The sequence below is a fragment of the Alligator sinensis genome, unplaced genomic scaffold (genome assembly GCF_000455745.1).
Source record: "Alligator sinensis unplaced genomic scaffold, ASM45574v1 scaffold156_1, whole genome shotgun sequence".
NCBI lineage: Eukaryota > Metazoa > Chordata > Crocodylia > Alligatoridae > Alligator > Alligator sinensis.
In genome coordinates this window covers 1,973,763-1,992,935 of record NW_005841844.1, presented here as the reverse complement: position 1 = coordinate 1,992,935, position 19,173 = coordinate 1,973,763, and the positions used below count along the sequence as shown (strand labels likewise).

Below are 19,173 nucleotides of genomic sequence, written 5' to 3'. Positions count from 1 at the left end.
AGCTGAGCTAGCTCTAAGACTGCCTTGCTCTTATCCCCTTTCCTCTGTGTCTACAGGCACATCTACCCTACCTCTGTGCTGTGCCTGGGAGCACTGCCACACAGCACGCTCTGCCCGCTCACTCACACTACACATATGTGAAATCCAAGAAGTGAGGCAGGGCAGTTGCCTCTGAACAGCCCTGAGTGCAGGCCAGTAAACATGCCCTGTTGGCTACAAATGTCCAACTCAGGATCCTTAAAATTCTAGTTTATTAGGCAGATTGAAACACTGTAATCATAAACCTTGGGGCTGGTCCCCACACACACACACACATGCACACACACACACACATACAGTAGCAGGCTACAGAGTTAGGTTTACCTATCCTATAAGCGCTGGAGTCTGTCGTTGAGGCTTCTTTCACCGTGGTGTTATCTTCCAGAAGGGGGTCGCCGGCTGGTCCTTCTGGCTGGACAGGTCTGGTCGAGTTGGAGATCGAGGGCACCACTGAGGGTCACTTTTCACTGCCTTTTATCTGTCCTTTGCAGACTTTGGTGACTCCCCAGTTTTCAGGTTTGCCCAATCCAGGGGTCATTGACCCTCGTTGGACTTCCCCCCCCCCTCGGACGCTGCAGCTTCCAGGTGTTAATTTCTGTCTGCTACTATGTTACACATTCAATGGTGTTACACATTCAATCACGGATTCACTCGCTCTTTCAGGGGCCAGCCTGATACAGGGAAGGGCAGTTTGATTCCTGCCCTTGTTAACATTGTTACAATGTATAATTTACTTATGAAACTAAACACATTCAGTGGAAAGTTGAAAGGTGAGGAGTATAAAATATAAGCTACAAATGCCATGGCACACAAATAGATAAAAATACCAAAATACAAGGGGAGATACAAAATGCACACATACAAATTTTAAAACACAATTCCTTATCTTAAAGTGAAAGAGGGAGGAAGGAAGAAAAGGTAGAAAAAGAGAAACATATCCAAAGAGGGGAGAGCAAATGCAGGCAAGAGGAAAAGGGGGCTTTCTGCTACAGCCCAACTGTGTGCCAAGAGCAGTGTGGGGCACATGCTCAGAGCCATTCTAAGGTAGCTCTGATGTAATGCCTCAGTGATGGGAGCTGGGATGCATGGAGTGGGAGTGAGCGGGCGGGGTGGGTTTTACAGTGGCACTTCCAGGTGAGATGCAGAAATACTGATTTGCCTAAATGCCCCAGAGCTTTGCAGAAGAATCCTTCACTAGCTTGGAGCTGCCTCTCCCAAGGTAAAAACAGGGAGCGGATGCAGCCAGTAGGGATGGCCACCCGCTTTATGCCAGGAGTGCAGGGGTTATGATAAAGCCTTCCCAATAAAGAACACTGCAGTAGAAGGGTATGTAGACAATGGGACTTTCAAGAAGTGTTTGATATGAGGGAATGGCAAGTAGGGCTGTGCGAAGCTTCGGTCCCTGATTCAATTCGGCGGAGATTTGGCCTGATTTGGTGGCTGAATCTGAATCGAATCAGAGGACCCGTTAATCTCTCTGAATTGAATTGGAACCTTCCTAATCAATTCAGAAAAATTCGGTGTTTCGGACATAGACGCAGCTTTAAATGTTTTTTCTACCTACCTCAAAGTATCAGGTGGCTCGTGAGTGCTGCGATGCTGGGGCACATGGGGCGTCCCACAGGAGTGCGAGGAGCTCCCCAGCATGTTCGGCAGCAGACCCAGAAGTGGACCACAAGCGCTTCTGGTTCACTTCTGGGTCCACCAGAGAATACGCCGGGGGCCCCCCCACACCCTCCGGCTCAGTGACTGGTGTCTCCTGGGTCTGGGGGGGCACCTGGAGACCCCCGCGGCTGGTCACTGAGCTGGTCGGAGGATGTGGGGGGCCCCCGCATGCTCCCCAGCGGACCCGGAAACGGACCAAAAGTAGTTTTGGTCCACTTCAAGGTTCATCGCTGAGCACGTGGGCCCCCCCACGCTAATGTGGGACACTCCATCCACCCCAGCATCGCAGCATTCACAAGCCATGCTGGTACCTCGAGGTATGTAGAAAAAACGTTTAAAGCTGTGTCTTTGCCCGAATCACTGATTCTCGGAATCAGCATTGAATCGTCAGATTCAGATTCAGCTGAATTGAATCAGGGACAGTAATCCGAATCAACAAATCGAATCACTGTCCTTGATTCGGGCCAAATCCTAATCCAAATTGAATACGGCCTGCTTCACACACCCCTAATGGCAAGTAGGGAGGAATGAGGTCCTGTCCTGGTTCTCTCTTGACGCCTGCTCACTGCATGTGGTGTCAGAAGTGAGTCAAAGGCCTTGTTACACTTTACGCTGTGAGCTGAACAAATGCTGATCAGTGTTAGTACTAACCTGGTGTTTGGAGCAGTTACACCCTTAGTCTAGACCTCTGACTGCCCCTCACCTGCAGAGCTGTGACTTGCCACTGGTGAGCAGGGGTAGGACTAGGAGATGTAGCTGTGAGTTGCCACTAGAAGGCTGGTGAGCCAGGACTGGCTTCTATCCCTGCTCTAAAGATGGGGGACATGGGAGGTAGGATAGTGGTGGTGAGAGATCCTGGGATAATGAAAGACTTCAACTTGGGTGGCACATCTGCAGGGAATGGCCACACTTTAATGGAACAGGAACTGGTTAACACAGAGATAATTCTGTCCTGGAGTGGTGTAGCTTTGAGCTGCATAAAGAGTGTTTAAACACACTTTAAGGCATAAATGTGTGAACAACCCAGGGATTAAGAGCTCCTGGAGCCACCCAAAATTATTGTAACAAGGCATGGTCCTGCAGGTCTGCAAAATCAGAAACTAAATCTGCGCACAGAAGTTTAGGCAGCTTGTTGGGGGGCGCACTCTAACTCATGTCACTTTACACAAAGCACCGTGAGTTAAAGTCAGCTTGTCAGGGGGGCTCTAAGCCTGTCTGCACTGGCCCAGGCCAGCAGACGAGGGCACTCCAGCAGCCTCCCATCCCTTTCCCCAGCCATGCCCCTCCCAGTCAGCTGGCAGCAGTGGCTGAAGGGAGGGGAGGGAACAGAGGCTCCATGCTGCACAGATCACCATCCAACTACCCCTGGTGTGGGTTCAGGGGGAGCTGGGGTGGGCCCATGAGGTGGGGGAGGGGGGGGCTCCCATCCCCCTTCCCCCCTGTGTGAGAGGCTTGACAGTGACAGAAGCTGCTGTGCCTAGATCCAGGGGCAGGGAATAGAGGCCCCTGGCCTCACAGGCCCAGCCTGGCTTGCCCTAGGACCCCAGCTGGCACTGGAAGAGGAGAACCAGGGAGGGGATGCTTGCAACAGGAGGTGGGGAGTTTGCAGGTAGCTGCACTGGGGTCTGAGGCTGGCTGTGGCAGGCAGCTGGGAAGCTGCAAGTGGCTGCTCCAGGATCCATTGAGCCCCAGCACAGCTCATTGCACGTGTGCACCTGCTGCTGGCAACGAGCTGGGCTGGGGCTCCACATACCGCAGTGCAGCTGTTTGTGCAATGTCTTTTCTGCCTGCGTCTCCCCACTTGGGGAGGGTCCAAAACTGCAGCTTAAATACCCTGACACAAGAATAGTCATACACTTGGAAGTAAGCTACATGCAATGAACAGATAAATCCTCGCTCTTATGTTGTAGTATGGGCTGAATATACATTTCACTAAAAACACCTGTACATTGTGCATTTCTTTACCCTCATTTTGTCTTATCAATGTAGCATGCAATTCTGACTGGATCAGCAGGTGACACAGAAGGAACCCAGGCCAACAAGAAACATAGAGATACTAGAACACACCTTAAATACCACACTGCCAAGAGAAGCAAGTGCAAGGCAATCTCCTGTCATCACAAGAGATGCCATTCTAGTATCAAATCACATACAAAATACCACTTTCTCACAAACAACAAACAGCTTTCTCTCCAAAAAAGAGCTTCCCCACAATTGGGGTGCATGTTTTAAGCAGGGAAGCTGATTTTCTAACTGGGATAGAACCACCCTGCTTTGATTCTTGTTCCACAGTGCACCAGCTATGGCATTACTATTCAGGAAGCTGAGGAATTGACTTTATGGTTCATTGTTCTTCCCTCCAGAGGTATTAATAATTTCTCCTTTTTAATGGTCTTGGTGTTCCACTGATCAAGCTAAGCTTTCCCAGGGCAATTTTGCTGTCTGCTAGCTACTTATGGTCTCTCTCCTCCTGTTTCACAGCCTTGGAGACTCTTTGGCTCAGAATCAGAATCAGAATCCATCCATGGAGATCAGTCTTCAGCAGCAGCTAGGGTTTGAGCTTCAGTTAAGCAGGAAAGGGAGGATGAGTCACCTAAAGATGAGGCCCTGTCCCTGCTCCATGCAGCCATAACTCTGGAAAAAAATGTTCTTCTTCATTTTCCTTCTTAAAAACAAGGTGTTTTATTATATTCAGGGGTATGTTGCATGTGAGAAAACACAATATGTACCAGTCTTCTTAATATAGCACTAAGGCCTGAAAGTACAGGAAAATGCAGTAACTGCTAAGAATGTTAAGTTAGTTTATTACAAAAAGCTGATGCTTAAGATCCATACATGTATGGCAGTATAACAATAGGTAAAGTATTAGGGTATAATAAGATGTTAAGCATGCAAGTAGCTTATAAGAGTCATGTTTGATTTTCCCACCTCCCCAAAATCAGACAAAAGGGGTGCTCAGCTTTCTGTAGAAGAACAGGCTAAATCTAAATTTCTACTCAGGACTGCTCTATAGCTTGCCCTCTTACTTAAATATGATGACTATCTATATTAACCACTGTAAAGTTGATCCTTGGTAGCAGCCACCCAACCCCCAAAAGCCCCGTTGAGGGCCAGGTTTCATAGTCAAGCTTCCCTCTAGCTCACCCACCCCTCCCATAGAGTATTCACCCAGAATTCACCCAGACAGTACCGAGGAAACTGGCACATAAGGCCATCAGCACCCATCTCATAGCGTTCAGTAGTTGACTTCCAGTGCTTCTCCACCACATCTCTCATCTCTACTGCCTAGAATTAGAGCCAAGCACAGCAGGAGAGACAAGTAGTAAGCAGACTGATTCCTAGATGAGTTTCATCACAGGGTCAGGAAGCTTTCTGTTCCTCAAGCTGAGCTCTCTTAGGAATCAGCCTGCCTACTATTTTGTCTGTCCTGTTGTGCTTGACATACCACCACAGCAAGGCATGATATGGAATAGAAGGGGCAGCTTATATATGGCTTAGGGTTGACCCATAATAATGGTAAAGATGTAACCCTGAGAGAACTCTGATTTCAGAAAGTGTGTGATGATGGGAAACAGTGCACATAGCAAAAGGAAGAAGGCTGCAGTGCTGTACTCTTGTTCACTTCAAGATCCCAAAGAGAATACAGAAACCTGGCTTCCATGTGTACACGTTTCAGAAAGCATCACTACGGAGAGGCCTAGGCAGCTCAGAATCGCTGATCAGGAGGTTGGGCTCCGTAGAGAAGACATCTGTGGGCTGTGGGTTGTGGTGATTCCCGTTGCACATGGCATATTCTTCGCAGTGCTGTTGCCTGATGTGTCTTAGGATCTCCTTTGACAGGAAATGGCCCTCACTGGCTCCTGACTCTGGAAAATAAAATGGAAAACAAACCCCATCAGCTTTGTTGGGCTGGAAGCCCATGAGATGTGAGGAAGCAGTGGCTCTCACTGGTTGAAACCCAGAATTTGCTTTGTGGGAAATTTGATATTTCAATACTTTTTTATTCAGGACAAATAACTTTTGAAATTTCTCACAAAGCAGAAATTCCTAAAAGAAAAAGGAAAAATGTAGGTTGGGAATTCATTTGGAATCTTGATTTTACATTGCTTTGACTATTTTATTACATGTTAATTGTTGTACTGCTGCTAATGATTTATGATATAAAATAGCTGAAATCATCAACTTTTATTTTATTGTTAAAGACTGATTGAATTTTTATTTTATTGTTAAAGACTTTATTGTTAAAGACTCACTATTCCACAAATAGGAGACACTTTGGTCTAAGCACCAAAACTGTTGCATTACACCACACACATTTTGATCTAGAAAAATTTAGATGTGTCAATCAATACTAGTCGCTCAGTTATTTCAGCATAAAATAAAAGCAGGGTTGTTCAACAATTTTAATGTATCATATTATAATACAGGATGAACAACGATGGATCAACAGCTACTGATATACCAAGAGTTATCATATATTAACTCATAAAACAAAAATAAAAATATAAATATTTTGTGTTTTACTAGCAAATAAATACATATAAATGTAAATATAAAATAAAAAATAAAATTTCAAATCAATTTTTGCTTCTGAAAAAATTCATTACTAATTTTTAAATGTATTTTCTGAAAAGAAATGTTAAATTTTGAATACCATTTCCTGGTGAGGATTTTCTTCAGAACTGAAACATATTCCACTATGTTTCAGTTTCAACACGGTATTTTTCCATTATTAACATTCTGCAGAAACGTTTTCAGCCATCTCTGCTCCAAACTCTCCAGCATTTTTCCACAGAGAGGTACTTTTGCTATCCATGTATGTCGCACCCAATGTGTTACTTGCCCCCATCAACTAGAGATACAGTAGTCTGTACTGGATAATCCATGGATATTATCCTCTTTGCCAGGAAAGGTTCATGTATCAAGACCCAGAGGATACAGGTTTATCCCTGATGTTGGTCACCCATCCAGGAGCACTGCATGATATCCAAAGTTCCCCACAAGGGCCTGCCTGCCTTTCTGCTGGAAGAAGGGAACAACATACCTCTGACTGGTATTTTTCAAATCAAGATCATTTCGGCAAAAAAACACCTTATGTGGATGGAAGTTTTTCATTTATTAAAATGAGGCTGGAATAAAAAAATCAGAATAAAACTGGCTTTTTTAATGGTAAAAATAACCACTTTTTAAACTCCTCCTTCCATTGGAAAGACAGGAAACAGGAAGGACATTAAAGAAAGTAGGGAAAAAACCCATTCTAATTTTTAAAAAAATAACTACCCCTTCCTGTCCCAGTCTTGAAAAAGTAGACAAATATGATAAATTATGCACTTTTCCTTACTTAAAAAAAGCTCTCAATCTTTTCTGGAAATTCAGCAAGAAATGAAAAGTATTGCCACTTTTTGGCTGGCACCAGTAAAATAAAAATGCTGGAGAAACAGGTCTAAGGGCCAAAATGGCTAGATAGGAGTAGGCCAAACCTCAGCCCCGGGATCATCACCAAGAAAAAAATTGTGTTTCAGTCCCCATGCCATTGGGATGTGTGTCTCATAGAGGTCCCTCGGGACCTCCCCCATAATAGTCCCTCTGGAATATTAGGGACCTTGCTGCACATAAGAGGCACTTTAGAAGCTGGCAAGCTATGTCCTCAGAGTATACCCAGCCCTATAGGTCTATGTGGTGCAAAGACAGGCGAACCTCCCCCAAGCCCCTGCCCCTGAAGAAGTATGTGCAGATATAGATCATCTGCCCCTAAGTGATCTGGCCATGTCTGCTAGGGGCTTATGGTGGAGGAAGGACACCCACAGCACAGGAGACCATGCATGTTAAAATCCACATGTACGTGCCAGGGCAGGGTATATAAACAGGCTTCATGCCATAGAGACCAATGAGCATTTTTTAGCTCCTCTGCTACAGAGGAGAGAAAATTAGAGCGCATCAGTGAGACAGTAACTCAGTCCTGCTGTGTGCTCCTGGAGCTGCACTAAGTTCCTGCTCACCTTCATACACAATGAGCCGATAGGAGCCTGCACACTCCTTGGAGTTCTGCAAGATCTCCTCCAGGGTCCTGTAGAAGAGCTTGGCTTGCTCCACGCGATCTTCCCGGCTGAAGGCAGCACTTTCATCATGAGACATTGTGAAGAGGGTCTTTAGCGGGGTGGCATACTCCACAATGCAGTAATTCAGCTAGAGGGTTGGGAAAGAGGGAAGAGCAAAGACTGTTCTTCAGTCCTGAAGCAATGGCTATGGGGCCTCTTATTAGAGAGCTGCTCACCAGGCAGCCATTCCCAAGAATGCCCACCCCTTGGGCATCACACCACAACTCACTCCCCATTTCACCCCGGCTCTGCCACATTTGTGCCTCCAAGAAGCCTTCCACAACTGCTCTCTTCTTCCTTATGGAAGGGAGGGGCCTACCCTATGTTGGCAGACTAAGTGGGAAACCGATGCTCTTCTCCATGGGAGCAGTAGGGAAGGACAAGCAGGCAAAAGGGGGATCTACCATGGCCCAAGAGCTCCCAAGATGCATGGGACAAGGCTGAAGCACTTGAGATGGCTATCAATAGTCTGCTACTGATGGGCTCTGAAACAGGTAGGCCCAGCTGCACTGCATGTCTGGGGGCTTTTGCCTGAAATAACCACTTCCACCAGTACAAGAGCATGTGCAGCTGGATTCAGTACCTTTAGGGCCAGATGGCATTTTTAAAGGATGACACACATGCCCCTTTGCCCCCCAACCCACAAGATTTTGTTCTGAACCAAAGCTTCACAGGCTGCTCCCACATCCCTTGAGAATATGGCTACCATACTTTGCTTAATTCTTAATTTTGGAGGGGGCCCAAATCAGAGTCCTGGATGCAATTTTCCCAGTCTTTGGAGGAGTTTAGACCCCTAACTAAGCCTCCTGTCTCAGGCCTCTTTTGGCTTGTGCCCTTTCTCCTATGAATCTTCAACTTGAAACATCCTATGGTAGACATACCTTTCTGTCTTCATCTATAACTTCATAGACATTTTGCTTGTACACTCTTCCCTTAGTGCCAGCTTGGTCCAGCCTCAGCTCTGGGAGATCCCTCCAGAAATGGATGTTGCTATCAGCTTTTTGCAGGTCATCATATATCTCACAGCTGAGTGGGATCAGGATGTGCAATTTCCAGGTTTCCTTCCATTTTAGCAAATTGTTATTGGTTCTGTTGAACTCTTCTATTGAATCTTTAAGGCCTTGGAGGAAGAAGGACATTGAGAAGAGGGGACTGAAATGATGATAGAAGCTGTCTGATTGGCTACTCAGCTCCTTGTTATTATATAAAAAAAGGAAGTTATTTTATAAAGCAATTTTATTCCTGGATTAGATGGTAACACAGAAAAAACTACTTACGTGGCAGCACTATTTTTAAATAGCCAACATAATAGGACCAGGCTAGTCCATAGGCTACATTGCGGTTGTACTTTTCACAGATTTCAGAAATTTCCACTGTACTGGGTCTCTATGGATTGGAGGGAGAAATGTCATTAAGTAAACAGCTTCACAAGTCAAGTAAGGTTTCATCCCACTCCACCAGCTTCCATATAGCCCTGTCTCTCTAAATATAGTTGCAAACAAAGCAACTGTACTTTCCCCTCCAGGGTGACCACATGTCCTGGTTTAGGAGGGACAGTCCTGGATTTCAGAGGCAGTCCCAGCTGGCTGTTGAGAATTATAATAGGCACCCCAGAAATGCAGGTGTAGGGTGCAGTCTGACCAGGAGTTGGAGTGGTGGAGTGCCTTGCAGGGGCACTGACTCATGAGAGCATGGTGGTAATGGGGACAGTGTCCTGGTTGTCCCAGATTTCCTTATGGACAACCTACTTATAGTGCCATTCTACAACACCCTGTGACAGAAGGTCTTAAAGTACTTTGCTTAGCACTCAGCTATTGGCAAGGCAGTTCAATCAGCACCATCTGCCTCATTAACAGATAAGGAACCTGAGAACCAACCTAGTGATGTGGTTTACCCCTAGGCCCATAGCTGGACCAATTCTGATCACATATACTAGTGACACTTCCATGGCTGGTGATAACCCCCAATTTATACCCTGCTCAGGCCTACAGCTTAAACAGCACAGCTGGAAGCAGAGCTTGACTTCAAATGCTGTGCTTTAGAAGCTAAAGCTGAGATGTTCAGACACACCTAGGGGCCCATTCATCTGCATATGAATTAGGTGTTCTAAGGGCATATTCATTTTTAATGTGTATTGGGTGTTCAAATCCCTTAGTCAGCTCAGATCTTTCTTTCACCAATGCATCCTTTTTAGGATCTATATTTCTTATATTGGACCATACTCTTCTCTCCATTCCAGTGATGTAAATCCAAAGGTTTCACACCAAAACCATTAGAAATACTCTGGGTATACACCAGTGTTTCTGTAAGCCTGCAGCACTCCCATTAATTAACCCTTTGGAGACTGCAGAAACATATACACCTCTGAAGAAGCATTTTCTTGACTTGCAGGTTTAAAAACACCAGTCTTCTAATGTCACTGGGAGCTCTGAATGTTCCTGAGGACAGTACTGGAACCAAGGGGTATTGTGCTCATTAAAAGCTGGTTGGAACAAATTAGGTAGCTGGTTCCCCCACTGGGATGAATGGCAGTATTGGGACAATGAGATCAAATATTAATGAGCTGAACTATTGAGAGGTGTTTTACTGCGTTGTTAGTCCTGAAGCAGTTCATCTGGAAATATGGTGGCCTGAGCAGACAGGGCAAATATTAGCCATATAGCAAGGACCTGGCCTAGGGATGAGGGAGGAGGGTGACTTAGCAGGACAGCTAGCTCAGTCCCTATATACAGCACTACTCCGTGCAAAGCAGCACCTCACCCTTTCCAGATGTTAAGGACTAAGGGATAGCTCTTCCATGGAAGTCTCACCTTCCGTAATTGATACTCAGGATATTATTGCTTGTTATTTCTTACATCCCCCACAAGCATGTGTAGCACAAGCTGTAATCAAGCACAGGTCCCCCTCCATCCCCCCAGTGCTCCATGCTGGGTTCATGCTCAAATTTTATTTTGCTCTGTTCCATCCTACTGCTCCTAGTTCTACTTATAAAAGGACAGTTGAAGCTGAATTGGGGTTAATAGCTCTCACAGTGACATGTACTGATTGACCAGAATGACAAGATAAAAATCAGTGCATTTGCTGTGCACAGATAGCACAAGATGGCCCTGGATGGGTCAGCATCATATGTTTTCATTGAACCTGGGACTTCAGGTCAGTACAGCACAGACCTCTCCTGCCTAAGACAAAGCACTAAGACTCCTTAGCAGAAAGGGTATAACAACTGCTACTGCAGATTTACACCGTAAGTAACTGCAGAGGGACTAATCTTCCCACAAGGGTAGTGTGGGATACACAGACAAGGCCTGTGTCAGCTGGGCTTCCTGCAGGGAGTAGAAGGGCTGCTGGGGTAAGTGGGGGAGGAGTTACTAGGTTGTCCTGCCCTTACGTGAAGCCTGAAAGCAGTGTTGAGGAGCTGGCAGAGGCATACAAGCATCAGGCTGAGACAAAGCTGGAGCCCATTCTGGCTGAGCAGGGTCAGGTAGGCGCACCCACAGATCAGCATCAGGGGCACATGCCGCTCCACATTCAGGCAAGCGTTCAGTGCCCTCCAGTAACTGCCACAGTACCTAAAGAGCAATGCGATTAAGTCCGGTCCTGCAGGCCTGTGGGCAGATGCAGCCCAATGCATGGAGCTGCCCTGCCCAAAGAATGAGGTGCCCTGGGTCCTTAAAGAGTGGGCAACATCTGGTGGAGTAATCCCAAGTGGTGTAGCAGGCAGGGATGTCATTTCTGCCAGTACTGAGGGTCTATTAGCTAATGCTAATGGCCACATGCAATACAGCCTTTGCTGTGCAGTACTTTGCATTGGTGGGTGTCTCTTTAAGGGAGATCTGAGAGGTACCACAGCCAAGGCTGACCTGGTGAGCATGGCTCTTTTGCAGTAACAGGGTAAAGGATTACTCTCTGAGAGCTGATGGTCCTGGGGGTGAACATGTATTGGCGGGGAGCTGACTACAGCCAGGACAATGAAAGACAAGTCTCTCAAAGGAGCTTTCAGTGCCCTGATGTCACTATAGGAATGGATGATACAGCTTTGACTTGTGACTTAAGTTTTCCTGCACTTTCCTGCATGAGTATTGGGGGAAGAGCCACACAGCTACTCCCTCCAGGAAAGGGAGGAAAGAAGAGAGGGATGGAGAGAGAGAAGGAGGAGGCTGAGTAGAGAGATGTCAGAAACGCTTACAGGTAGGGAGGAGGGGAAACGGCAAATCACCAAGAGATGAGAGAAGAGGAGTCAGATCACACAGAGAGAGGACAGCACTGAGCTTCACTAGGCTGGGAGGAATTCAGGTGCCTGAGTGCTAGGAGGCAGCAGCTCAAGAAAAATAAGTACAAAGCAGAGGCCTCCCAGCCTGGCCAAGTGTAGTCAGTGGTGACTTCAGGGAAGTGCTGTTGACAAAGCCCATGGCTCCTCACATTCCAGACAGATGGCTCCTGGTCAGTGAGCAGAATCTGACCCCAGGTGTCTTTCCTGCCTAGTGCAGGGGGCTGGACCCGATGATCTTGCAAGGTCCCTTCCAGCCTCTTACAATCTATGAATCTATGAATCCATGAACCGGGCATGTGCCTGCATGGCTGGGACTTGCTCACTTATTTCAGGGATCATTTAGAAGTATCGCCCAAAGTGTCTCTCAAGAGAGAAGGGCTGTAAACTCACTCACCTGGATCTGACGTGGTGGATTTCTTCTGAGAAGTAGCAGACCCCTTTGAGCAGTGCTCCAATCTGCAGGGCCATGAAGTGGAAGGTGAAGCACTGTGCAGCTTGATAAAGGCTCTCCTCCTTGAGATACAGCACCAACATACAGAGAACAATGCAAATGTAGTTTGTGTACTGAGCCCATTTCCCCCGGGGTTTTGAGATGAGGGGGTGAGCTGGGCCATTGGGCCTGTCCACATCATGAGGCATCTGTAGCAAAGAAAAAAACATCTTAGCATCATAGAGCTGGAAGGACCTCAGGGGACTTCTAGTCCAACCCCCTGCATGAATGCAAATATACTGGAGGCTGCAGGTGAGAGAGAACAGTAGTCAGACCCAGTTCACTCTCCCTTTCAGCATCCACTCACTGTCACTGTGACAGGATACTGGACAAGACGGGTTGAAGATCTGACCCATCCTTTTCTTGAGAGCCATCAGTGAAAAAGATTCCACAACTTGCCGAGGCGTTAACAGAAGCAGCCCAAGAAATATCAAAGAAAGCAGAGCTACTCAACAGCCACTTTGCCTGTCTTCACAGAAAATTTAAAACTGCCAGGCACCTAATAGGGATTATCTGGATAAGGAAGAGGGCAAGCTGAGGAAGGAGATACAAAAGAGATGGTCAGAGAGTTTTTGTTGTGTCTAAATGAATTTAGGTCAGTAGGGCTGGATGAGCTTCATTCCAGGGTCCTGAAAGAATTGTAGCCCTTGGCAATGATCTCCATGAAGTTATGGGAGATGGGCCAGGTACCACAGGACTGGAGGGTATGCCCCTCTTTAAAAAAAGGTGAGGAGGAGGACCCGGGGAACTACAGATTGGTTAGCTTTACCTCAGTACCTGGGAAGTTACTGGAGCATATCCTAAGGAAGGCCATTTGCAAGCATCTGGAGGAAGAAAGGGTGATTCCAAGCAACCAGTATGGATTTTTGAAAAACAAATGATGTCAAACAAACCTAATTTCTTTCTCTGACAGAGTAGCTACTTGGGTTGATGAAGGGAATGCTGTGAATATCGTGTATCTGGATTTCAGCAAGGCTTGTGACAAGGTCCCACAAAACCTTCTTATAAACAAATTGGAGAAATGGAGGTTGGAGACAACTAGTACAATGTGGATAGATAACTGGCTCAATAGCCCCAAGCAAAGGGTAATTATTAACAAGTCCATGTCAAAATGGCAGGAGGTTTTGAGTGAAGTCCCACAGGGGTCTGTCCTGAGCTCAGTACTGTTCAACATTTATTAATAATTTGAATGCTGGCATAGAAAGCTTCCTGAGCAAGTCTGTGGATGACGTGAAATTGGGAACAACTGCGAAAATGTTGAAGGATGCAAGCGGAGTTCAGAAGAATCTCAACAGATCGTAAAAATTGGGCTAGAGCTGACAGGATGAAGTTCAATGTAGACAAATGCAAGGTGCTACACCTTAGGAGGAATAATCAAAAACACAAATACAAAATGGGTAACACCTGGCTGTACGGCAGCTCTATGGAAAAGGACTTTGGTGCCTTGGTAGACCACAGACTCATTATGAACCTGCAGTGTGATGCAACTGCACAAAAGGCAAATGAAGCTTTGGGATGCATCAATAGAAGCTTTAGGTGCCAAACACAGGAGATGATAGTGCCTTCCTACTCAGCACTTGTTAGGCCTCATCTGGAGTACTGTGTGCTACTGTGGGCTCTGTATCTTAAAAAGGAAGGGGAGAAGTTAGAAAAGGTCCAGAGGTGGGCGACAAAGATGATCAAGGGCTTGGAAGGCAAGTCATATGAGGAGAGGATGAAGGAGCTAGGCATGGTTCACTTATGGAAAAGACACTTAAAAGGGGACATAACAGCAATCTTCAAATACCTGAAAGGCTGCCATAAAGAAGGAAAGCACCATTTCTCTTGCTGCAGAGAGGAGGACATGGACCATTGGCTTGCAGTTGCAGCAAAGTAGTTTGGATATCCAGAAAAAAACTTTTTCACCGTGAGAATAGTGAGTCGGTGGAATAGATTGTGTAGGGTAGTTGTGGACACTCCATCACTGAAGATGTTCAAGAAGAAGAGGCTGGACAGTCATTGGTCAGGAATGATCTAGGCGTAGCTATGTCTATGTTCTACTATGGTTATTTGCCATGCTTTTGAGCTTTGCTGGTTGCTCCTGCTCCCTCTTTTTATGCAATATGTGTCAGGGTGTTTTTAAGCTTCCTCAGTGGCATTGTGTTGGCTCCAGCTAAGGCTGGGGACTTCAACTGGGGTGTGCTAATTCTCCTGGTAGGAGTAAAGCTTGAGGTTCCTGGCTAGAGGGTCTTGCCCCTCAACTCAGGGTCAGACCAACTGCCATATTTGGGGTCAGGAAGGAATTTTATCCCATGATCAGATTGGTATGAACTGTAGGGGTTTTTGACATCCTCTGTAGCAGGAGTGTGGCCCTCTACACAGGACTTCTTCCACATATATTGACAAAATTATGTAGAAGCAGGACTTGGGCTGCTGTGGTTTCCTTGCTTTACCTGTAACAGGTCAGGGTGTTTATAGATTCATAGATTTATAGATTGTAGTCAGAAGGGACTCAGAAGGATCATCGTGTCTGACTCCCTGCCCCAGGCAGGAAAGGGACCAAGGTCAGACGATCCCAGCCAGGTGCCTATCTAGCCTCCTCTTGAAGACCTCCAAGTTAGATGATAGTACCACCTCTCTTGGCAGCCCATTCCAGATTCTGGCCACCCTTACTGTGAAAAATTTCTTCCTAATGTCTAACCTGAATCTATTCTCCACTAGGTCTATGTTGTGTCAGGGTTGATGGTAGTCTTAGGTAGAGTTTAGATTATGATTGTAGGGGATGGTTTGGATAGGGATGAACCTGCCTTAGGCAAGAAGTTGTACTAGATGACCTTTGAAGGCACCTTCCAGTCCTACTTCTCTATGACTCTATGGGCGCGTCAACACAAGATGCTTTACTGTACAGTAGACTAATTTACTGTACAGTAAAGTGTCATCATCTACGCTTGCAGGCACTTACTGTGAAGTAAATTAGTCTACTGTGCAGTTAGCTTACTACCTAAAAATGCAGGTAGCAAATTAACTGCACAATAATTACTGTGCAGTAGCACATGTGTAAATGTTAATTGGGAGCAAATTTGCTCCCAGTCAGCCTCACCACCAGGGGCCCACCCTAAGGCTAGCCCCAGGGCCATGGGGCTCAGTGCTTCTCCAGCCTCAGGGCTAAGGTGGCTTTTTGCCTGCCCCAACCTGGCCTTTAAAACTCTGCAGTGACCCCAGGGCCTGCTGCCTGCCTCTGGCCACTGGGTCCTGTGGCACTGGCACCGTGCTGGCTGCAGCAGCTTACACAGACCCTGGTGCTGGCCCCTGGGCCAGCCCCACATGTGTCTGCTGTGCCCTTGTGCTGCAGACACCTGCCAAGGCCTGGAAGCACCTGGACTCTCAGCTGCAGCCCCTGAGGCCCATCAAGGGAGCCACATTGGCATCATCCCTGATGCCACACACCACATCCCAGGGGCCCAACTGGTCCCAGGACAAGACCGCAGATCTTGTGGCACTGTGGGGCGATGCCAAGGTCCACAGCCTGTTTGTCTGGGGCAGGCATTTCAACACCCACACCTACGAGGCCCTGGCAGACCACATGCAAAAGCATGGGCATGACCAGTTGGCGCGACAGTGCCGCATAAAGTTCAAGGCCCTGTGGGCGCAGTGGGTCCATGTCACCAACTACAACCACTGGTCATGGGCTGCCCACAGGACCAGGCCCTTTATGCAGCAGCTGGACCACATCCTTACACCCCAGGACCTTGGGCACAGCCGCACTGTATTCTCCAGCACAGACAGGCGGCCTGTCAGAGTCTCCGCCATGGCCTGACAGCGGTGACGAATCTTCTGTTGGGGAGGACCCCTTGTGGCATCAGGGACACGTCCCAGTGTGTTCCCCCCCCCCGACTCCCCCCACCTTGTCCAGCAGCTTTGGCAGCCTGGGCCCACACTCTCCATGCCAGCTTTAGGTGCACTGCCCCACCTAGGACGACAGCCTGAGGATAGCACCACTCAGTCTGACAAGCTCCAGCTCCTCCCCAGAAGCGGCCACTGCCCAGCCGGGCAGGCACCACACCCCTGCACCCCAGGATGCCAGCGGGAGCTTCACATTGTCACTGCCAGGGGGACACACTTGGGCTACTGGGGATGCCTGCCATGCCCATCCAGGAAGCTCTGCAGTGGGAGGAGAGCCCTTCACCCTCACAACACACAGGGAGCCGGGAGGCAGTGCAAAACTTTACTGAACAGCCAGTCCTCCCTCAGCGAGCTAGCCATGGGCCTCTCAGATGCAGAGAAAAACATCAATGCCGGCAGTGATGTCCTTGGCTGTGGGGGGCAGGAACATGTAGTGTAGGCACAAGTACCCCTCCAGATAACAGCATGTGTTGCAGGGAAGCAAGGGCTTGCTTGCCACACCATTGACCATCAGGGTCCCATGCCAGGTCCTCAGGTGTGCCTGGGGCAGCATGGCGATCATCAGCAGCAGGGAGTAGTGGGTCAGGCACCCTTTGGTGCATGCAAACAGCTCGTCACAGCACACTTGGAGCACTCTCAACAGGGGCATTCTTGCCCCCTGCCTGCCAGCCTCACCGAGGCATGTGCACCAGTGGTAGTGCAGCCAGAGCCCAGGGTGCTGGGTGCCTGTCCCCAGGATCCAGCCTATAAGTGCCTTCACCCACTGCCCCCCTATCCTGGGAGCACACACAGAACACAGTGTACATAGTTTGCATGGGGAAGAGGGTGCTTTATTGGTGGTTGGTAGTGGGGTCTGGTGTTTGGGAGGGTGGGAGGCGCTATGTAGTTCAGGAGGGAGGGTGGGAGGGAACTGTTTGTAGAAGAAAATAAAGTGCTTTATAGAAAACTGTCCACAGTGAATATGGTGCTGGGGGTGCGCAGTGGCCAGATGGCCTACAGAAGGGTTGCAGAAGCAGGTGGTCTGCCAGTGCCTCTTGCATATGGTGGTCTGGCCCCCTTCCCAGGTAGACCTGGGGCTTCAGGGGAGCAGGGGGTGGGGGGGGAGTGCCATCACTGCTGCCACAGCTGGTGCTCCTGCTGCCAGGCATCCTCTGCCCACTGTCTCCTCTGCCCAGGCCTCACAGAAGAGCTCACTCTGGGCCTCGCAGATGTTATGCAGCACACAGGCTGCAACAATAACCCAAGGGATGTTGGCCTCCACGACCTTGCGACAAGCAGTGAGGGTGTACCAGCATCCCTTCGGGTGCCCAAAGGCACACTTCACCAGTGCACAGGTCTGGCCCAGGCACCCGTTGAAGAGTCTAGCAGGGGTCTAGCTGGCCAGCGCAGGGCTGCGTGAGCCATGGGAGGAGGAGGTAGGTAGGTTCTGATGAGGAAAGGCAGGACCATCACCTCATCCAGCTGGAGGTCTGGCACACCTGGTGTGAAGTGCCCGCTCTCCACCAGGGCTCACAGGGTGGAGTTACAGAAGATGCACCCAGCCGGCGCTCACATTGGTGACAATGGCCTGCAGCATGACAAAGTGAAAGCCCCACCAGCTGTAGTAGGGGTGATCGCTGCAGAGTGGGCAGATGATGGGGATGTGGGTCCCATCCAGGGCCCCGATGCATGGGGGGAAGCCCAGGGTGTGGAACCCCACCAACACTGCCAGGGGGTCATGCACATGGAGCACAATGTGCCCCAGCATTACCTGGAGGGTGCCACAGACCTCCAGGATAGCATCCCCAGTGGTGACTTTGCCCATGACAAAGAAGTGACCAGTGTAGTGCAGGCTGCCGAATGTGGCCAGCTTGAGCAGGGTGATAGACAGTAGGGTCTCTATGGGGAGAGGCAGCTGCATGGTGGTGACCTGCCACTCCAGGTGTGGGTGGAGCTGCTCAAGGAGCTCCTGGAAGGTGCCCTGCATCATTTGGACTGAGTCCAGTCAGTGCTAGTCATCCCAGGTGGTCTGGATGATGTGCAGCCACCAGTCCTGGTGGGCCAGGTGGGCCCACAGGCAGCAGGGCTGGAGCCCCAGGATGGCACCCATGGTGGTATCCACATGGGCATCATCGAGGTACCTGCCAGGGTCCAGGTGGCAGCCCAGGGACTGGGTGGCAGCAGCATGGTGGCAGGGAGCCTCAAATGCCGTGGTGAGTCTGGCCACCTGGCTGTGCAGCACAGGGGGGCAGGCATAGCTGAGGCTGACCAGGGCCACGTGGTGGTTGCCACGGCAGTGAAGCACAGCAAGCAGGGCAGCAAAGAGAAGCCCAGGGCGCAGGTCATCACTGCCAGGGCCTGGGGGTGGACCAGCCATTGCATGCTGGGCACAGGCTCTGCAGGCAGCGTTGGAGAGGACTGTGCCAAGGTGCTACAGACCACTCTGAGCCAGAAACACTGAGGGTGGCGAGGCGGATCGGGGCGTGGACGGGGCTGCTGCGGTGCCTGTCCCTGCGGGGCCGGGCGCTGGTGTTGAACCAGTTGGTCCTGTCCATGCTGTGGTACCGCTTCAGTACCCTCCCCGTGCCCCCCGAGGTTCTTGCCAGGCTCCAGGGACGGGCGCTGGGGTTTTTCTGGCCAAGACGGCACTGGGTCTCTGCACGGGTGCTGACCCTCCCCTTGCGGGAGGGGGGGCAGGGCCTGGTGTGCCTGCGCAGCCAGGTCCTGACGTTCCACCTGCAGGCCCTGCA

General features: G+C 49.0%; 1 protein-coding gene across 3 annotated transcripts in view; it reads right to left on the bottom strand.

The window, feature by feature from the left end:
• Nucleotides 1–3,424: 3,424 nt before the first annotated feature.
• Nucleotides 3,425–19,173, bottom strand: part of TMEM173 (transmembrane protein 173) — a 125,497-nt gene continuing 109,748 nt past the window's right edge. For all 3 annotated transcript variants that reach the window (XM_025205932.1, XM_025205936.1, XM_014520836.2), the window contains 6 exons: nucleotides 12,467–12,711; nucleotides 11,191–11,371; nucleotides 9,080–9,188; nucleotides 8,684–8,922; nucleotides 7,704–7,890; nucleotides 3,425–5,570 (listed from right to left, as the gene is read on the bottom strand). In XM_025205932.1, coding sequence (XP_025061717.1) covers nucleotides 5,377–5,570; nucleotides 7,704–7,890; nucleotides 8,684–8,922; nucleotides 9,080–9,188; nucleotides 11,191–11,371; nucleotides 12,467–12,711 — 1,155 coding nt within the window. In that variant the 3' untranslated portion in view covers nucleotides 3,425–5,376. The remainder of the gene's footprint in view (nucleotides 5,571–7,703; nucleotides 7,891–8,683; nucleotides 8,923–9,079; nucleotides 9,189–11,190; nucleotides 11,372–12,466; nucleotides 12,712–19,173) is intronic.